The 21321-nt window shown below is 34.8% G+C and overlaps 1 protein-coding gene across 1 annotated transcript in view; it reads right to left on the reverse strand.

The window, feature by feature from the left end:
• LOC128738480 (uncharacterized) overlaps positions 1–19430 on the reverse strand; it is a 377015-nt gene extending 357585 nt beyond the window's left edge. The window contains exon 1 of the mRNA XM_053833662.1: positions 18332–19430. Within this exon, the coding sequence (XP_053689637.1) occupies positions 18332–18333 (2 nt within the window). The 5' untranslated portion in view covers positions 18334–19430. The remainder of the gene's footprint in view (positions 1–18331) is intronic.
• Positions 19431–21321: the final 1891 nt, after the last annotated feature.

Raw genomic sequence — 21321 nt, forward strand, 5'->3', positions numbered from 1 at the left:
TATTGAAAAATTGAAAATAATGAACCTATGTTTTACCAGAATTCTCGCTTCGTGATTGGTTGTTGGAAATGACGTCATCAAAGTGGAAATGCGTTTTCACGCTTCGGCTTATAATTCAGTCAATTTTCAATAGATTTCCAAGATATTTACACCAATTGATCGGCAAATCGATTTGGGAAATATTGAAAATATAGAAAACTATTGATTTTCAATGTGCATCATTGAAAAATTGAAAATAACTCTAAATTGGTCGTACTAGAAATTGTCGCTTTGTGATTGGTTGGAATAATTTCCAATTATTATCAAACAAGTCTTGGTACAATTCAGGATGCACCGAGAAAGTTGATGGAAAGTTCCATTTAATTCTACTATAACAAAGTTACAAGAGAATTAAATGGAATCCTACCCATTCTCGTTGATTGCTAATTGGCTTGAAAATTCCTTATTGAGATGTACCACCAACGGCAATACGAGTGGTGACGCAGTCGTGCACGTCGGCAGTTCCCGGTCGGTTGTATTCATCGGCTGCTGAGGAAAGAGCTGAAGCACTCGTTTCGCTGCCGTGATGGAGTATCTGGTTGCTGAAGTTCTGGAATTTGCAGGAAATATGCTGCTCGCGACAACGAAACTATCAGAATTATCGTCACTTGCAGCTGGCCATCCGCAACGATGCAGAGTTGAACAAATTGCTGCCCGGTGTCACCACTGCTCAGAGAAGTGCATTTCCGAACACCTAAACTGTTTAGTTGCTGCCCAAGAAGACGAAAAAGAAGGCTTAAATTTCCAACACATCACGTCAAAAAGCCTTTTTTAAGGACGACACATATGTTCATGATGATTTAAGGAATTTTTGCTCACTGATTTTAATTCTATTTAATTAGATTGATTCTAATGTTCGCTACTTATCAAATAATTTTAACCGATCGCCTCTCGCGCTTCTGTTCGCTTGTTGCTGCTGGTTAAGTTGGTCATCTCGGAAGGTACCAAAGCAGCCAACGAATATACCAGCTCCAAGTAAATGTATTCGGTCAAGCGTCAAAATTCATAAAACATGGGTTTAATAAAATGAAATAGTTTTTGTAACATCTTTTGCATCTTCATAGAAGAATTTGTTCGTTCTTCAAAGAACGGTTTTCGGTATTTGATGAAACCTAGGAAACTTGGAATTTAGGGCTTTTCGCTGGATTTTCTTTAGCAACACAAATTTATCCATAACCAGTGCTACAGTAATAATACGTAACGCAATTTTTCTTTGGCAGCAAAAGGCGAACGGCTCACTGGTAACTTCGCTCTTTTGTTCAGACTGAAATTGAAATGCTCTATTTTATTTAACGTACATGATAGAATGAAGGACCATGAAAAATAGGCGTTACCGATTCTTGTCGCTTGCTCTGGTACATAACACGAGGTTAGCCGGCGAACAGCATTATTCAAACGATAGCTGAGCTACTGCCAACATCTTAGGGATGGGAACTATTATTAAAAATCGTTACTGATAACTATCAGTAATTTCAGTACGTTACTGATAACTATTAGTAAATATCAGTAATTTTACTCATCAGGGCATTGAAGCAAAAAATAGGAAATTGTTATATTATAACTGCGTTCTTCATTGTAAGTTTACTTTGTAATTTACCAAGCGGGCTTCATGGAGACTCGCGCAATTACGGACCAGATTTTTACCACCCAGCAGATATGTTGGGAGCACATCGTGCCTACGGATGACAAGAACCAGTCGATCAAGACCAGCAATTGCACTTATTGGTTGAACACGGCATCACAGATAAACTGACGCTACTGATCAGAGCTATTGGATTGGGCACCCTTCGATACGCGGCGAGGGCTGAGACAAGGTTAAAAGATGACTGATATCATAGCTAGGAACCTTGCGATGGTGGAGGCAACCTACTATATAACAAAAGTTTAGAGATTAATCGAAATCCGAAAGAGTATCCATCGATAGCTCTTCACCAGATGTTAGGGCATAATTTAAGATATATTTAAAAACAATTAGGCAAATCGGAGAGACTGGTTTTGAGATACTTGTTATTTCATGATTTTTATCATGGTTTCGAAAAGTTTTTTGTTTATTTGTTTGTTTGTTTGTTTGTTTGAGAAGGGAAAAGCCCGCTGGAGTGGAACAGCTTTCACATTCCTTCTCCAGTAGGCACAAAACCTCTTATCTTTTTGTACCAACAGTTCACACCAAATGATACAAAGCTTTTTAACACTTAAAACTAGGTATACATTGCATTAAATACTAATTATACAAAAGTTTGAGCTTAGGACTAATAATTTACTAATAACATGATTAACAATAATTACATTTATTTCAAGGCACGACGATTTTTTTCTTTTAAAACGGTACGATATAAATTAAAATCGAACACATTGTAACATTGATTAAAAACACGGCACATGCTCGTTTCTACCGTAGTTGGTACGTGAGACAGGCAGGTAGAGAAAAGCATGGGATCGAAGAGTTCTACGGCGGATGTTTATGTTCAGCAGTTCTAGAATGTCGGGGCAGTCAATATATGATGTTAGGATATCGGAGATAAAGGTAGCCTTGGCAACCTCACGTCGTAGCAGCAAAGTATCAAGACTAATAAGGTTACACCAATCTTCATAACTTGGAAGATTTAGAGGATCATTCCAAGGTAGAAGTCGTAGGGCGAAACGCACAAATTTACGTTGAATAGCCTCAATCCGTTGAATGCTATTTTGATAGTACGGTGCCCATACATTTGATGCATATTCAAGTACAGATCGTACTAAAGAACAGTACAAAATTTTTAAACATGGAATGCTCGTAAACTGTTTAGTGACTCTGAATAAGAAGCCAAGATTTTTAGAAGCTTTAGAACAGATAAAAGCTATGTGATCCTTAAATGTCAATTTTGAATCTAATAAAACTCCTAAGTCTTTTATAACGTATTCCCGCGTAACAACAATGTCCGAGATTTTCTAATCAAATGATACGACTGATCGTTTGCATGTAAAGGAGATACAAGAGCACTTTGAAGCATTTAACACCATTCTGTTGATATTGCACCAATCAGCAAAGATCTCCAACTGCGATTGTAAAAATTGGGTGTCCGAGATATTCTTAATTATGGAGAAAAGTTTGAAATCATCGGCATACGATAATTTCATGCATTTAAGGGTAAGATGAATGTCATTAAGGTACAGCAGAAAAATGTAAGGACCTAGATGACTTCCTTGTGGAACACCAGATGTAACAGAAAAAGGTAGAGAAATAGTATTTCCAATTTTAACGGACATAGTCCTACCGGTAGGATATGATTCAAACCAGTTAAGGATAGGCCTCTGAAGTTTCGAGACGGCGATCTGATGATTTATTTTGTCCAAGGCTGCTAATAAATCCGCATAGATTGCGTCAACCTGAAGATGGTTTTGCATTGAGCGAGCAATGAAGGAAGTGTAGGAAATCAGGTTAGTACAGATTGACCGTTTGGATATGAAACCGTGCCGACTTTTATCAATGTAGTTAGAGAAATTTGCCAGTAAGGAATTTCAGAACAACCAGCTCGAAAAGCTTTGCAATGCCACAGAGTGATGCTATTCCACGATAGTTTGAAACGATTTGTTTTGGACCTTTTTTATAGACTGGAAAGACATATGAAGTTTTCCATACGGTAGGGAAAATGCTCGAAAGCAGAGATATGTTGAAAATGCGGACCAGTGGAGTATAAAGAGACAAACCACAATTCTTCAGTATGATTGAAGGAATCCCGTCTGGACCAGGATTTGTTGAGCTTTTCAATTTCAAGCACGCATTTATTACATCTTGAGTTGTTAAAGTTGGAAGTGATCCACCAGTTGCCATGCACGGAACGTAGCGCACAGCATTCCAGACTTGTTGGTCGTCGCGGGTTTCACTAGCGAAAACAGCGCTAAACTGTGTGCAGAAAAGCTCACATATGTCGTGAGTAGTTGTTGCTTCAACACTTCCAAGATTCATCGTAGTGGGTAAGCCGTTTTCATTTCGCTGCTGATTGAAGCAGTGTCAGAATTTTTTTGGATTATTACGAAGGTTCAGTTGAATTTGGATTTGATATGAATTAAACAGTAACTTGTTTAAACGCTTATAACGGTTATTTAAAGATATGTAATGATACTTGAACTGAGTTGTACGAATCTTTGAAAGTTTTTTGATCGCTGATCTCTTGGCAGTTTTTAAAGTTTTAAGAGTGTGATTTGACCAAGGAGAAAAAGTAGACTGTCGTTTGATTTTCTTTGGAGTAAATTGATCGATAGCATACAACAGAATGTTGAATACATTTAGAGCTGCTGACTCAGCATCACAGCCGTCGAGTATTGAGCTCCAGTTAAGGTTGGAAAGAAACTCGTTCATTCGCAAGAAATCAGTTTTGCCATAGTTATAAGCTGCATCATCAGCTGTGTCTTCGTAAATGAGTGGTGTTAATTTATGGAAAATGACATGGAGTGCTGGATGATGACGGGCAAGCTTAACAAGTGGACTGGGTATACGATTTACAGAAATTTGCTCATTAACTAGTTCAGAACTGACAAAACAAAGGTCCAACAAGCGACCGTTTTCATTTTGAACGTGATTGATTTGAACGAGCCCAGCTGTACTATATCCATCCAGCAATTCAGTAACGCATGCATTCATAGTGGAAAACGAGGGGTCAGCAAAAAGAAAATTATCACTGGTTGCAGTCCTATTAATACCACTAAGATTAAAGTCGCCTATCACAATGATTTTGTCCTTAATTCCCATTTGCGCAGTTATCCACGAGAGTGAATTGAGATGTTGGCCAATAAGGACTGAGTCATTCGTACGATCAGGCGGAATATACATGACGCAAAAGTATTGTTGTCCAAGGCAAACGAAATCCATAATTGCTCCACGCCGGTGCAACTCGGTGGTGAAAGTAAGCGAGTTCGATATTTTGAACGAAGAGCTATAAGAACACCTCCTCCAGATTTTTTGTCACTATTTTGCGGCGTTCGATCTTGATGGAAGACGGAGTATTGATCACCAAAAATCTGTTTAGAAATCGTATTGCTATTGAGCCAGGTTTCAGTAAAAATGCAAATATCATATGTTGTATCAGAAACAGCAATAGCGTAATCGGAAATGCTAGTATCGTTTCAAAAAAAAATTATTTTCTGAAAATACACTTAATTACACACTTACACTTACACAAATACACTTTTTGACGCCATTTTAATCAAATAAGTAGTTTTCAAGATATGATGTTTTGGAAAAAAGTAATCTCATTTTCGTTTTTACCGTTTTGAAAAGTTACTCTTGACGAAAAAAATCAAGTTTAGTGGAAAATTAGTTCTTGCGTGGTATCCAACACATCAAGAAAATTCCATTTCTATCAAAAATAGTCGAGTCAAAAATGGCCTTTTTTTCAGTGTGTTGAGCTGGAATTGCTTTAACAGGATTTTAACAGGCTATTTATATATTAAAGATTAATATTTATTCGCACAACTTAATTTTACTTGTGCTTACGCAAATCAAGAATAATTTACTTATGCTTACTCAGCAATTTCGTGAAAGAAGCATTTATCAAACTTGAAAAGTGCTCCAATTTTGTTTAAATTTTGTAAATTTATTCCTTTTCAGAAAATTTTAGGCCCGTATTTTTTAATTGACATTTGGGGTGCCCCAAATTAGGGGGCCCTAAGATCGACAGTTTGCGAACTTTCTTTTTCTTTAAAAATCGACTTTTCAACGACTAAACCAATATTTATGATTTTGAAACCGAATGACCTAATGGAACGTAGTAGGAAGTCCCCCAGTACTGAACACCTAAGGATTTTGACATACCGTCATCCGGGGATACTTGCAACACTTTTGAACTTTGACTTAGTATAACTTTCGAAGTATACCGTTTAGGTCCAAGTGTAAGTTGCCAAAACTTGTATAGTGGTGAGTACTTTTGATTTATGATTATGAGAAAAAATATAAACTAAATGAATCTGCAGAATGAACCGAAAATAGGGGTGTTGCAAGTTACCCAGTAAACGGGGTTACTTGCAACACTTTTCTGATTTTGCGTTTCTTATGATTTTATATCTGATTTCAAACCGCGAATAACTATTTTTAGATATTTTGAATGTATTTGTAGTAAAACAAGAGATACTGGAGGCGTTTTTTGTTTCCCAATTTCGTCTATCGCTTTTTTAAAGATATTCGGTGAAAATGCAGCATATCGGCGAACTTCAAATTGCCGTTTCAAGGCACGTGGAATTTTTCACAATTTTAATTTTTCTGGAGATGGTGGTAGACAAAATAACATCGTACAGATGCAAACTCGCTTTGAACATACTGTCTATTACGATAATTTTCATTTTTACAAGTGTTGCAAGCCGCGCCATATTGGAAGTAACAACAGGAATTCATCGTTTCTTTTCCAAGTTCAAAATATAAACAAAGCTCAAAGTTGCTATTTGTTAGCTTATATGATGCACTTATTGTGTACAGGAACCAAACAATAAATAATAATTCCATGTCAATGAACTGACGCAACTTTGCACATCCATTTTTCCTACTCTGAAAGTGACATTACTTTCCAATCGTATAAAAACAAGCAAAACAATGATGTAATGGATTAAACTTAACTAAACAATAGGTAAACATCCCTTCTTTAAAATGGCATTGGGTATAAATGGTTATGTTAACAAACAAATGCGTTAGAGCTGTCAAAAGCGCGATGCGCCAAAGTGTTGCAAGTAACCCCGGTGTTGCAAGTATCCCCGGATGACGGTATATAAAATCAACACTTAGCATAACTTCATTTTTTGTTCACTGAAAGTGTAATTTAGAAGACTATTTCCAAATAAACATAGGATACAGGTGATTGCATCTTTAATGAACCATTTTTTCTGAACATACACGTAATTATACACTTACACTTACACTTACACTTACACTTACACTTACACTTACACTTACACTTACACTTACACAAATATATTTTTTGACGCCATTTCTATCAAATAAGTAGTTTTCAAGATAAAAATAAAATTTAAGATAAAAAAAATAAGATTTAATTAAGAATAAGATAAGATTTCAAGATAAAATAAACCAATTCAAGGCTTATATTTCTGATAAACATACGTCAAAATATTTAAAATGTCTTATTGCTTGCATACTTGTTGAGTAAAGGTGTTTGGCCTTGAATAAAAGTCAACAATTTTATATACAGTCAACCAAAAAAGTATTCGGACAGCAGCGCATAAAATTTTCTTTTAGTAATTTTGCACAGTATTTTTGCAAAGAATGGCAACACATATTTTTTAAAACAATGTTTAACTAAAGCATATTTATATGCACAACAAAAATTCGGGGAAAAGCTTTCCGTTTTGAAGATAGGGTACATACAGTTTGAATTCCTCAAAAATGCAGCCAAAAAAGATTGCGGACAGTCGGACAGAAATACCTTGTTGGGATGCTTGGAAAGCTCCGAGGTAGCAAAGATATATATTTTTGGATAGAACTAAGTGTAAACTCAATTATCTGAACAATTTCAGGTGAAATTAAAGCAAAATTGTAATTGTGCGGTACATACATATTGTACCGGGATGTTGAAACTAAACATACTGTCGATAATTGTAAGCGGTAGGCACCATACAATTGTCCTTGAGCTATCGAAACATCAGCATTCAGTCTAGATTTGAACCCTTTTGAACATCTTTTTAGATAATTTTATTTCTAAATAAGAAATCATTCGATTTCTTATCACAATGACTTAAACCGAGCTCTTGTACAAATACAGAAACAATAAATAAGATTTCTCTGTCTTCGCTTCTATCTCAGGTTACAGTCTTCAGCAAAATTTCTTGTAATAATAGGCTCTAAAACTTTGCAGAACATATCAATGTGTTATATTGAAACTGAAAAAAAAAATTTTTTTTTTCACTTTTAGGGGGATTAATCCAAATTTAAATTGCACCAGATGAAAGAGCATTCAATTTCAAGAAACTCTTCCAAAGGTTCGATAAACTTAAAAACAAGTTTTCCTAGTCAAAACTCTAGTGCGCGCGTTTTCTTTGGTTTTGGGTTATTGTGCGCGCGAGTAACTGTGTTGCAAAAGTTCGCGCGAGCGTTCGAGGATTGATATCTTTTGACCGGTAAAACCAATTCTTATGAAATTTTGTATATATATTCGTAGTGTCAAAACCTCTCGTTTGATATTAAAATAATTGAAATTAGGTAAATTATCTTGGTTAAAATCATTATAAATTATTGTTAATTTTGGTGTGGTGTATACGATTGCTCATAACTTTCAAATTAAACGTCCAATCCAAAAACCATTCAATAGTGATTTATCCGGCTATATTACCTGCTAAATAAAACTAATAGCGCATAAATCGGTTTGGCCATCTCTGAGAAACAGGCGATCATTTGAACCTTATCAAAAATGGTTTTTTAAGGCTAACTTTTAAACTGCTTGTCCGTTTTCAATAAAACTTGGTGAAAAGTTTAGTAACAGCAAGATCTTTCGTTTGGTACTAAGATTGTTAAAATTGGTTGCGTAGTTCAAGAGAAACGCGTGTCACGTAGTTTTCACATTTTTGCTTATAACTTTTAAACGAAACGTCGGACCGCAAAGCAATTCAATAGTGATATACTAGACAATAATACCTTTCAAACAAAAGTAAAAGCGATCAAATCGGTTCAGCCATCTTCGAGAAACAGGCGATAGAAAATGAGCTGCACATACACACATACACACATACACACATACACACATACACACACACACACACACAGACATTGCTCAGTTCGTCGAGCTCTATCGATTGGTATATGTCATTCGGCCCTGCGGGCCTCGGATCAATTTCGTGTTTTTCGACCAATTTCTAAACCTTTGTTATATAGTATAACAAAGGTAAAAAGGTCAGTAATTCACAGAGGGATATTTGAAAAATTGTTAATTTTATCCCAAACAGATTAAAACAGGTCATCAAGATTGTAAATGGTCCTACGAGGTAGTAGATGAGCGAGAAAGGACATTTGTTTCAACTAATAGTTAACTGTCCGAATACTTTTTTGGCTGCATTTTTGAGGAATTCAAACTATATGTACCCTATCTTCAAAACGGAAAGCTTTTCCCCGAATTTTTGTTGTGCATCTAAATATGCTTTAGTTAAACATTGTTTTAAAAAATATGTGTTACCATTCTTTGCAAAAATACTGTGCAAAATTACTAAAAGAAAATTTTATGCGCTGCTGTCCGAATACTTTTTTGGTTGATTGTATACTACATTACATCCCTTCTGTTGATCATCAACTGTTTCCCTTGTTTTTCATATGATATGATGTTTTCTTTCTCCCTTTTTTTCCTCCATCTCTTTATTTACAAAATCGTAATTTCATTGAAGAATTTGACTAAACTAAATAAAGCATTTTGCTGTCCGGTATTTAGTGACGGGAATCACTAAATGCAATGTATATTTTCTAACGAATTGAATATCTTTGTGGAAAAATGAACTATGGAGAAGAATGAAAATGCCATTTTATCCAACCGAATAATACTGTAATACTGATATGAAAATTAGCTAAAACATAACAATTCAATCGGCGCGGTCTATAAAAACAAACAAATTTATGTTTTCATGAATGATTCTGACATATGAAATCTCACGTGCTAATATTTTGTGTTTTTACCTTTGTTATACTATAACAAAGGTTTAGGAATTGGTCGAAAAACACGAAATTGATCCGAAGCCCGGAGGGCCGAGCCACATATACCAATCGACAGGGTTCGACGAACTGAGCAATGTCTGTGTGTGTGTGTGTGTGTGTGTGTGTGTGTGTGTGTGTGTGTGTGTGTGTGTGTGTGTGTGTGTGTGTGTGTGTGTGTGTGTGTGTGTGTGTGTGTGTGTGTGTGTGTGTGTGTGTGTGTGTGTGTGTGTGTGTGTGTGTGTGTGTGTGTGTGTGTGTGTGTGTGTGTGTGTGTGTGTGTGTGTGTGTGTGTGTGTGTGTGTGTGTGTGTGTGTGTGTGTGTGTGTGTGTGTGTGTGTGTGTGTGTGTGTGTGTGTGTGTGTGTGTGTGTGTGTGTGTGTGTGTGTGTGTGTGTGTGTGTGTGTGTGTGTGTGTGTGTGTGTGTGTGTGTGTGTGTGTGTGTGTGTGTGTGTGTGTGTGTGTGTGTGTGTGTGTGTGTGTGTGTGTGTGTGTGTGTGTGTGTGTGTGTGTGTGTGTGTGTGTGTGTGTGTGTGTGTGTGTGTGTGTGTGTGTGTGTGTGTGTGTGTGTGTGTGTGTGTGTGTGTGTGTGTGTGTGTGTGTGTGTGTGTGTGTGTGTGTGTGTGTGTGTGTGTGTGTGTGTGTGTGTGTGTGTGTGTGTGTGTGTGTGTGTGTGTGTGTGTGTGTGTGTGTGTGTGTGTGTGTGTGTGTGTGTGTGTGTGTGTGTGTGTGTGTGTGTGTGTGTGTGTGTGTGTGTGTGTGTGTGTGTGTGTGTGTGTGTGTGTGTGTGTGTGTGTGTGTGTGTGTGTGTGTGTGGGGCGCAACTTTTCTATCGCCTGTTTCTCGAAGATGGCTGAACCGATTTGTTCGCTATTACTTTTGTTTCAAAGGTATCAATGCCTAGTATATCACTACTGAATTGCTTCGAGGTCCGACATTTCGTTTAAAAGTTATAAGTGAAAAAGTGAAAATTACGTGACACGATTTTCTCCGGAATCGAATGACCGATTTCAACGATTTTGGTATCGAATGAAAGCTCTTGTTAATGCTAAATTTTTCGGGTAAATTTTATTGAAAACAAACAAGTAGTTTACAAGTTATACTTAAAAAACCTGTTTTGACAAGGTAATAATTATCACCTGTTTCTTAGAGATGACTAAACCGATTTAGGAGCTATTAGTCTCATTTGAAAGGTAACATAACCTAATAGATCACTATTGATTTGTTTTTTGCTTGGACGTTTAGTTTGAAAGTTATGAGCAATTGAATACAACACATTAAAATTTACAATAATTTATAACGATCTCATCTAAGATGATTTATCTAATTTGAATTATTTTGGCATCAAATTAGAGATTTTAATGTTGCAAATATATCTGCAAAATTTCAGAAGAATCGGTTTTGCCGATCAAAAGATATTAACTCTCCAACACTCGCGCCAACTTTTGTAATACGGTTACTCGCGCGCACAATGGCCCAAAGCCAAAAAGGCATGCGCACTAGAATTTTGACTGGGAAAACTTTGTTTTAGGTTTAAGGAACCTTCGGAAGAGTTTCTTGAAATTGAAAGCTCTATCGTCTGGTAGAATTTAAATTTTGATTAATCCCCCTAAAAGTGAATTATAAAAATTATTTTTCTTCAGTTTCAATATAACACATTGATGTGTTCTGCAAAGTTTTAGAGCATCTCATTACAAGAAATTTTGTTGAACACAGTAATCTTCTATCTATTCAGCGAAGATAGCAAAATCTTATTTATTGTATATGAATTTGTAAAATCAGTTTTTCTATATTTGCTCTTTTTGTAATTATTGTATGACTTGTTCATGTACTACAAAATTGTACAAATAGTAAAAATAAACAACTTTGCTGAAAATAGCATACCTCTATGTTTGCTTGTTTAGGAACTGTAGAACTTTGATTATAAAAAATACCCAAATTTTGACCCCGAATTACTCGACTACCAGCAGACGGATACATTTTAAACATTTTACATTTGCTGATAGTTTTGCTGCATACAGACACCATTTTTCCATATGACGAAATGAGAGAAAATTCCATTTGGGGTCAATTGCGGTACACCTCACATGCTGCTTGCTTCGTTTCTGTGATGTCAGTTTATGTTGATCTATTTTCCTATTTTTTCTATTGAATGATTATGACATTTTGCTCATAACAAGGTAATTGAAGAATATACGTTAGGTAAACAGCGATTTGTAACTTTATAACAATATGGCATCCAAAAACCTACACGTGTTGTACAAAATGCGTGAGTAATTGAAGGTTAATAAAAACTGATGAAATTTATTGATGTCAAGCAAAAAAAATGGCATGACTGGAATTTATGCATAGTTCAAAAACCTATAATTGATTTTTTTCTCGAATGTAGAAAGTAAAGTTATGTTGGTTATTATATTTGGAAATATTTCTTATATTTTTTGGATACAAAAATATAGATTGTTATATTGTAAGCGTTGATGCTCTCTAGAAAGGAGTTTTTTGCTACCGTAAACTAACGGAATATCGGAAAACGAGTTTCAATTATGATTTTGAGTCTTTTGGACAATGGAAATTCGAAATATTCGACCATTTTTGCAAAATAAAAGGGGTTTTCCATCAAAAATGGACAATTGAGAAATTATAAAAAATTGAAACATCGAGATATAGAAAAACGACTAAACAATTTAGATAAGATACCCCGGGGCAAGTGGGACTTAAAAATTGCATAGTTAGAGTATATTCGACCGTGTAATCAACACCTATGATAATTTTAAAATTCTAGTGGCACAAAAACTTTTCAGTGGTATCACTTTGAAGGTTTAATTACAAAGAAGGACTATCGATTTACATAAAATAAATCTGAAGAGAATTTTTCAAAATCATGGCCATAGGTCCCATATTCAAATTTGATTAAAAGGCTTAATATAACAGAAAATTCTGCAAGTTATTTAACAGCAACGCGTAGGCATTGAAAAAAGCAACCAAAAACAATGTTTAATATGGCTCATCCAAAAATGCCGTAACAAAATCAGATCACTATCAAAGCACAACGGGCGACTATATAATTAATATAAAACACAATTCGTGAGCAATTACGCAGTAATGCAGTATTGTAACGCTATGTACTTGAATATGTAGTTATATCCAATTCTTGCGAGACGTAATTTATGTTTAACTATTCTTTAGTAGCTTAAAAATACGATTATGATCTGTTTGTTCTACCATGCACAATACGATAGAACTACTAGTGTAACTATCATAAGAATGTTACGTTATAACAACTATAACGCTTTATTGTTTGACATCTAGTTGTAGATTTGCTTAATTATATATCTACTCTGCCTTCCCAGAGTCAATTAACATCGTTTATGAATGTGACCAAACAGTTTACTCCCTCATAAGCCATGTTATTGAATTTTCTTTTTGAGTCCTCTTAGTTTAGTCCTTTTCGGTTTTATTTTCAAACTTTATCGATATAATTATTATGTAATTGAACTGAAGATCGGTAGTACATCTGAAAAATGTATTAAGATAGGAAGTTTTGTTCTGAAACACTTTATTTATATTAGGTCCCACCTGCCCCGGGTGCTTTGAAGTGACGCCCGTATTTCGACCCACATATGTAATGCCGTTTGTCAAATTATACAACTAGTTTTCAGGTGTAACTTGTTAATACATTCATTATGTTTACCTACAGTCAGAAAAACATGTACTTTTACGAAAGCCTGCAACCAAACTATCATTTATAGAAAGGTACGTCCAACTTGCAACACAAATTGAAAATGACGCCCAAATTAAAAGTTCAACTTTGGAGTCTTGAAAGCCAATTATAATTAAACTATGAGATTGAAGAGAGTTATGAGCATCGTTCCCACTTACCCCGTATTCCCACTTGCCCCGGGGTACCTTAAGGTGAAACTAGTGATCATTAAGATATCATCATTTCATATTTGTATTGTTTTGCGAATAGAATAGAAACTGTAAGCGACAAATAACCAAACGCATTGTGTGTGTACATGCAGTTTGACAAACTATGTTATTAAAAAACGGGAGTATTGTATAACATATGGTGAATATTTCTACTAAAGTCACGCGAGAGCTTAACACAAAATTCGCTGGTATTCTTTATCCAACGTAATGTTGTCATATTTGCCGTTGAATTTCTTTATTACATGACGAAAAAGTCACAATCTCTGTATTTTCTATGGCACCACTGGCTTAATACGAGCAAGAGATAAAAGAAAGAATACGAGAATCCCCCTGCCGCATGAAATAGACGCACTCTGAAAAATCGATACGTTTATTTGCCGGAATAATTTTAGAAACATCTGGTTTGCAGTCGGCATGTATTTCGTCTTATGTTTACGAATAAAATAAATAAAACTTACTATAAAACTTAGATTTTCAGATAAAACGGCTTATATGAGTAATAGTCGCTGCAACGCAAATTTTAAGTGAACAGTTCGGTGGATGAAGACTGCGCAAGTTTTTACGTCAGTTGTACATACAGATTTTTTCATAGTGCATGCAGAGTGTCTTTTGCATGCACAAATGTAGATTAGGAATTTCTGCCAACTGCGGAGATATATTGACGGAAAGTGAGCCAGATATTGATGTGCTACAATTAAATGTTTCTAACTACTGCATTTCAAGTGAAGTGAATGACCGGTTTTGTTTAAAATATTCAGGTAAAATGCGATACGCGATGAGGTTAGTATTGTGTGTGCTTTATGTTTTATGCTGAGATGATTTTGAAGTGCATGTGCTCATAAGCAGTTTTCTCGTCAGAAAAACATTTTAGTCGATGAAACTGAGTTGCATATTGAAGATTATCGATATTGTAAGATAAATAAACATTTATCCTAGCGAATTTACTGTACTACATTTAATGCAACTAAACAGCCATTAAGACCAATTTACTAACACACTCAAAGCAATCATGGTAGTCATGAAAACATGATGAGGGCTAATTTCACGTTAATTCATTTTCACATTTTGAAAAAAACCCTGATTTAATCCACCTAGTGGTGAAAGGAACCTTTGTTATACGGTCTTACTTGCTATTTGAGCTATTTATATCACATAAAATTTTCGGAAATTGAATACATTAGTTTACAAAATTTCAACAATATAGGAACACTTTTAAATTTTGATAGATCCTTTTTTCATGTAATTGCTGAGTAAGTATAAGTAAGTTCTTACTAATTTGAGTAAGTACAAGTAAAAGTAAGTTGAAGGAGAAAATATTATTCTTGAACGTATACATTGCATTGTAAAGGCCAAAACCTATATTGAACTATGCATAAATTCCAGTAATGCTATTCTATTTGATTTACATCAATAGTCTTCTTGACACATTTAATCAATTTTTATTAAGCTTTCGGTTACTCACGTTGTTGTATTTTGTACAACACGTGTAGATTTTTGAATTACATTTTGTTTTAAAGTTACAAATTGATGTTAAACCAACGTTTATTCTTCAATAAACTTGTTATGAGCAAAATGTCACAATTATTCAATGCATTAATACGTTAAACTGTTGGGAAAATAGCAAGCAGCATATAAGGTGCACCGCAATTGGCCCCAACTGGATTTTTTGCTCATTTCTTTATATGGGTGAATGGTATCTGTATGCAGCAAATTTATCAGCAGTTGATCATTGGCGGAACTAGGAAGGGAGGGGGGCTAAGCCCTCCTAGGAAAAATCGAATCTATTTTTTTTTTAAATCAAAACTTACTATGGTTAGTAAACTAGAGATAATAAAAGCTTGAGAATAATTTTGATTTGCATCATTTTTGGAAGATTCCGTACATCAATGTGCATATCATTTTAATATATGGAAAAATGCAAAATGTTTAAAATGTATCCATCTGATACATCCGCGATGGCTGAGTCGAGTAATTCGGGGTCAAAAATAGTGTATTTTTATATTCAATGTTCTACAGTTCCTAAACCAGCAATCATCTAGAAAATTTGTGTATTTTTACTGTTTGTACAACTTTGTATTACATGGAAGAGTTGTACAACAATTACAAAAAGAGCCAATATAGATAAACTGATTTTAATGAAAAGATGAAAAAAGAAAAACAAAAAGTTATTTATATCCTTTAATTCTACTACTGTGGATATAAATAACTTTTTGTTTTTCTTCTTTTTTTGTCGTTTCAGGTATTCTACTAAGACGCTCAAATATACATTAGTTAATTTGATTTTAATGATCAAATTCAAAAGTTTCAAACTAACAGGCTACCGTAAGAAATAAACAAACAAATTACAAATTACAAATCAAATGATCACTGAGGAAAAGTAATTTTTTTATTTCACTTTCAGGGGGATTAATCAAAATTTAGATTCTACCAGACGATAGAGCTTTTAATTTCAACAAACTCTTCCAAAGGTTTCATAAACTTAAAACCAAGTTTTCCCAGTCAAAACTCTAGTACGCATGTTTTTATGGTTTTAGGCCATTGTGCGCGCGAGTAATCGTGTTACAAAAGTTGGTGCGAGTGTTGGAGGGTTAATATCTTTTAACCGGCAAAACCGATTCTTATGAAATTTCGCAAATATATTTGCAGCATTAAAACCTCTAATTTGATGCTAAAATAATTTAAACTAGATACATTATCTTGAATGAAATCTTTATAAAATATTGTAAATTTTGATGTGTTGTACACGATTGCTCATAACTTTGAAATTAAACGTCCAATCCAAAAATAATACAATAGTGATCTATCTGGCTATATTACCTTCCAAATGAGACTAATAGTACATAAATCGGTTGGGCCATCTCTGAGAAACAGGTGATAATTATTACCTTGTCTGAAAAAGTTTTTTGAGCGTAACTTTTAAACTACTTGTTTGTTTTCAATAAACCTTCTTAATAAATAAAGTTTTTTACAACAGTAAGAGCTTTCATTTGGTACTAAGATCATTGAAATCGGTTGTATGGTTCCGAAGAAAATCGTGTCACGTAGTTTTCACATTTTTGTTTATAACTTTTAAACCAAACATCGGATCACTAAACAAATCTAAATTAAATCTAAATCTAAACTAAAGTTTAGTAAAAAAAGCTTAAGTAATATTTTAAAGTAAAATATTACTTAAGCTTAAGGGTACACACACACACACACACACACACACACACACACACACACACACACACACACACACACACACACACACACACACACACACACACACACACACACACACACACACACACACACACACACACACACACACACACACACACACACACACACACACACACACACACACACACACACACACACACACACACACACACACACACACACACACACACACACACACACACACACACACACACACACACACACACACACACACACACACACACACACACACACACACACACACACACACACACACACACACACACACACACACACACACACACACACACACACACACACACACACACACACACACACACACACACACACACACACACACACACACACACACACACACACACACACACACACACACACATTTTAAACATTTGAGGATTTCACTGCCATTATTTTGCACAGGTGTATATGTAACTCGGCCCTCTGGGCCTCGGATCAACTTCGTGTTTTTCGACCAATTTCGACCTTTGTTATATAGTATAACAAAAGTAATAAATTCAACCAGATCGGACTTCTAGATTCTGAGATGCACGTACCGCCGCTGAAAAAACATGGTTTCTAGGAAAGCGCATTTAAAGTATTTTACAGCAATGCTCTTCGCAGTTTTGGCTGTAAATTTTTCAACTAGATCAGATATCGCAAAATCTATTGGGCACAACATTTATGAAGGTGTAAGCCTCCTAAAAATGCAAAAAAGAAGTTGAATTTTTCCAATTTCCTGTGTAGGGAACCTCTTAAATATCAATATTGCACCCGATTTCTTTTATTGCTTTCAAATGGTCTACAAATTTATTCAGCATATTAAATACACATTATTGTGTATTTGTATTGTATTGTGTATTGTGTATTGTGATTATTGATAACTAATACAGTGTTATCAAAAAGTTGAATTCTATTCCAAAGAAGAGCCGATTTTTATTTAAAATGAGAAATGGGATGGTATAACAAAGGTTCTTTTCACCAACAGATAGATTAAATCGGGATTTAAATCAGGAATAATTTCATGTCACTATTGGTGAATAAGGAAATATTTCCTCTCATCTCACATTTACTAGTGCATTAGATTAATTTCTTCTTCTACACAATTGAAATGTAGTAGCTGAATATCGATTATCAAATATATTAGAATGATTGATCGTACAATCTCACATTCCAATTCATATCGCCTGTGTTTCTACCTTCACAATTCTCTCGAAAAACAATATAACGCGATGAATTTACCCTTACCATGATGAGCCTTAAAGAGAATTCCGTCGGGGTTTTAATATATTTTGTCGCAAGCATGACATTGTATGTGCGTGTTGGATGTTTATACCCAATCGAAACACCTTCATAGCAGAAAATCGAATTACCTCATTCAGACATTAGTTACCACAGGATCATAGCAATAGAATGTAAAAGGGTTGAACAGAAGTTTATAAATATGAGTACACACTCCAATTGAATGCGTTGTTCTATCATACTTACATCGTATTTGTTTGGCCTCATTGTACCTTTTTATTTTTTATTGAAATGTCACATTCATTAATGCTACTGAACAGATAGACACCAATCCAGATTGCAGGAGTTATTTCCAAACAGGTTGATAAACACATATAAAATAGTTTCAATCACCACTTGAAGTAATGTGTATATATAAAATATTCACATATATGCACTAATTCAATACCAATGAGAAACAGTTGTTACATGTTGTGCTATTTGGTTTTTCACTATTCATTTTACTTTTTTAGAAATACACAAATGCTAATCGTTGGTCTCATAAAGAATTGCTTGTTGTATCATTTACACGGTTCTAATTCCTTTCAGCTGGCACCATATTTAGCCAATTTCAAATAAAACACTATAATCATTCTGTAAATCCACTGACCATTTCCATAAAAAACACGATTTCCAATCATCAGCATATTTCATTAAGAACACAGAAGCAATACATTATAAATTATTTCCGAAACACGAGATGTATTTTCAGCACATGGGTTTCGAATTTTTTTATACCTCCAGCAGCAGTCCCATCACAACAATCAGACGTAAGCTATTTTCATGTATAAAACGATCTTCTTCAGGACACATCATATTTTTCGTTGATTTGTTTTATTTCTAAACACATATAGATCCAACATAAATAATTTGCTGTTATTTATGATTTACTTTTTAATATTTTGCCTCGTTTAGGCAATTCATGTTTCTTTTTGCTAATATTGATACACAAAACATAAACATCGAACTGTGTAAACGAGCCGTTTGAATCTCACGTGTATACACTTGCAATCTGAGCCCAAATCGAAAATAAATCGTTATCAGAAGGATGATAATTTTGTCGTTTAACTAGAAAACTCAAACCACACACTACTGTTTTAGACAACATGCACAAAATGAAGGTTAGTGACGCTTCAATACCTTCTCAAACACTTTGTATCTATTTCGGCATAATAAAAAATCTAAAACTCCGCTATACGTTCTCCGTCGGTCATAATCTTTTACCCCTTACGTTAGAGAGAATTTTCCTGTGGTAAAACGCTATGGCACGTCTCTTCAGCCTTAATGTTATACAAACGACCGCACACGAGAGAGTTGTTCACCGTACGAGGCCCAAAAGAGTACTAAATGCTCGCCACAAGCTGAATGAGTTTGCAACCACGCGTCGCCTGCTGCAACGATTACCACCGTTGTGCTTCTTTTTCTGGATGGTGTGTTTGAATGCTAGGGGCTACAAATTTGTGTCTCGATTTTCGATTTAAAGAGAATTGTCTGTTTAGTAATTGTTGCACAGTAAAGGATTTTACAGGGTAATATATCTATGCTACGCAACATACTGAGATTTAGAACCCGTAATGTATTATTTGAAAGTGTGCCGCATTCTCAAGGATGGTGAACGGCGAATGTCGAAAAAGGTAGATGATTTTGCCGCGCGACAAATTCAATATAATTATAACTAAACATCACTGATTCAATAAGCGCGTGTAGTGCTGAATGATCTATAACGTATATAAGTATTGTAAGTAACTATAGTATTGTAAGTAACTATAGTATTGTAAGTAACTATAGTATTGTAAGTAACTATAGTATTGTGTTAATATGTATCAAAAAATACATTATGTTATTATACAGATATAATGTGACTTGGTTGAAAACAGAAACAAGCTTAAGGGTTCTTGTGTGCGTGTATTTTGATACAATTGAAATTGAAAAATATAATCTACCACAGAAAACCAGTGTTGCCTCAAACAATAACCCTTAGCATTCATGAAATACGTAGGTATATATAAATTAAAAATCCGAAACATAGTTACAAGTATCTACTAATGAAAGTTAAAACAAAAATTAATTTACGATTAGCAAAAAAATATAAGTAAACTCAAGCAGCTTTTTACGCGAAGAATGCGTTACGCGTAAATTCCAAAAAGTGCGAAAGAAATCGCGTAGGGGAGAGACGTCTACAGTGAGACACTTTTTTCCAAAAATTTAAAAAGAAATTTCATAATAGCTATCAACGAGCTCTTCAATCGATTTGAAAGGTATATCCTTGTAGTTGTTTGAAAAAAAGTTTCTGTCGTTTTATTTATAAGCTAAATTCAAGGGTCAGTCCCGGTGTAGTGGTTAGCATTCACGCCTCTCACGCAGAGGGTCCGGGTTCAAATCCCAACTCCGTCATGTCACGAGTCACGAAGTCACGAATGACCCAAGCCGTTAAAGTAACTATAATCTAACAAAAAAAACTAAATTAGTTATAACCACCAATGCACTATGGTCGAAAAAGCAAAAATTCCAGACAAAAATCAATATCTCGAAAACCATTGGCTCTACATATTTCATGCATTTAAGGGATTTGGTTTAGAAAAAAAGACCTATCTTTTGGTATAATTCGTCATTATGGTGGTTCACTTTTACTCGTTATAAAATTTTTATCTTTTTTGTTTTACGATATAGAGCAATACTTTCTACTACAAAGTTGTAAATAATTTATTTTTCAGAAACTTTGCTGAAGAAATTAAATTTGTATCTCATCTGTGTATGGCTATACAACGAATTTTCTAGATTAGGTCAGGGTGGATCTTGAAAAAGCTGTTTTTTTTGCTCTAACTATTTTATTTGAAACCCAATTTGAAAACTATGTTCAGATGAGTTTTAGAGCGTAAAATAATGCATTTTTTTAAACTTCTAGATAGTTGCTATCTATTGTCTGAAGGGAGATATAGAAGTTTTCGATTCAAAATATTATAGTTTTTCACGGCGTCTCACACTTCCGTTGGCACATATTTTCGAAAACGGAATGAATGGTCTAAAAGTACGTACCTGGATCTACAAAATGCATGTAATGCCATTTTTCCACACTTCTCCTGTTCTCAGAAAAACGCATTTGAAAAGTGAGTATTGTTCCATATTCAGCCCGTTGTGGTCCAACGGTTCACCAATATCTACGATCCGCAGAGCCTGGGGAAAAGTTGGGTTCGAAT

This window comes from Sabethes cyaneus, chromosome 2 (assembly GCF_943734655.1).
Source record: "Sabethes cyaneus chromosome 2, idSabCyanKW18_F2, whole genome shotgun sequence".
In the NCBI taxonomy this organism is placed as follows: domain Eukaryota; kingdom Metazoa; phylum Arthropoda; class Insecta; order Diptera; family Culicidae; genus Sabethes; species Sabethes cyaneus.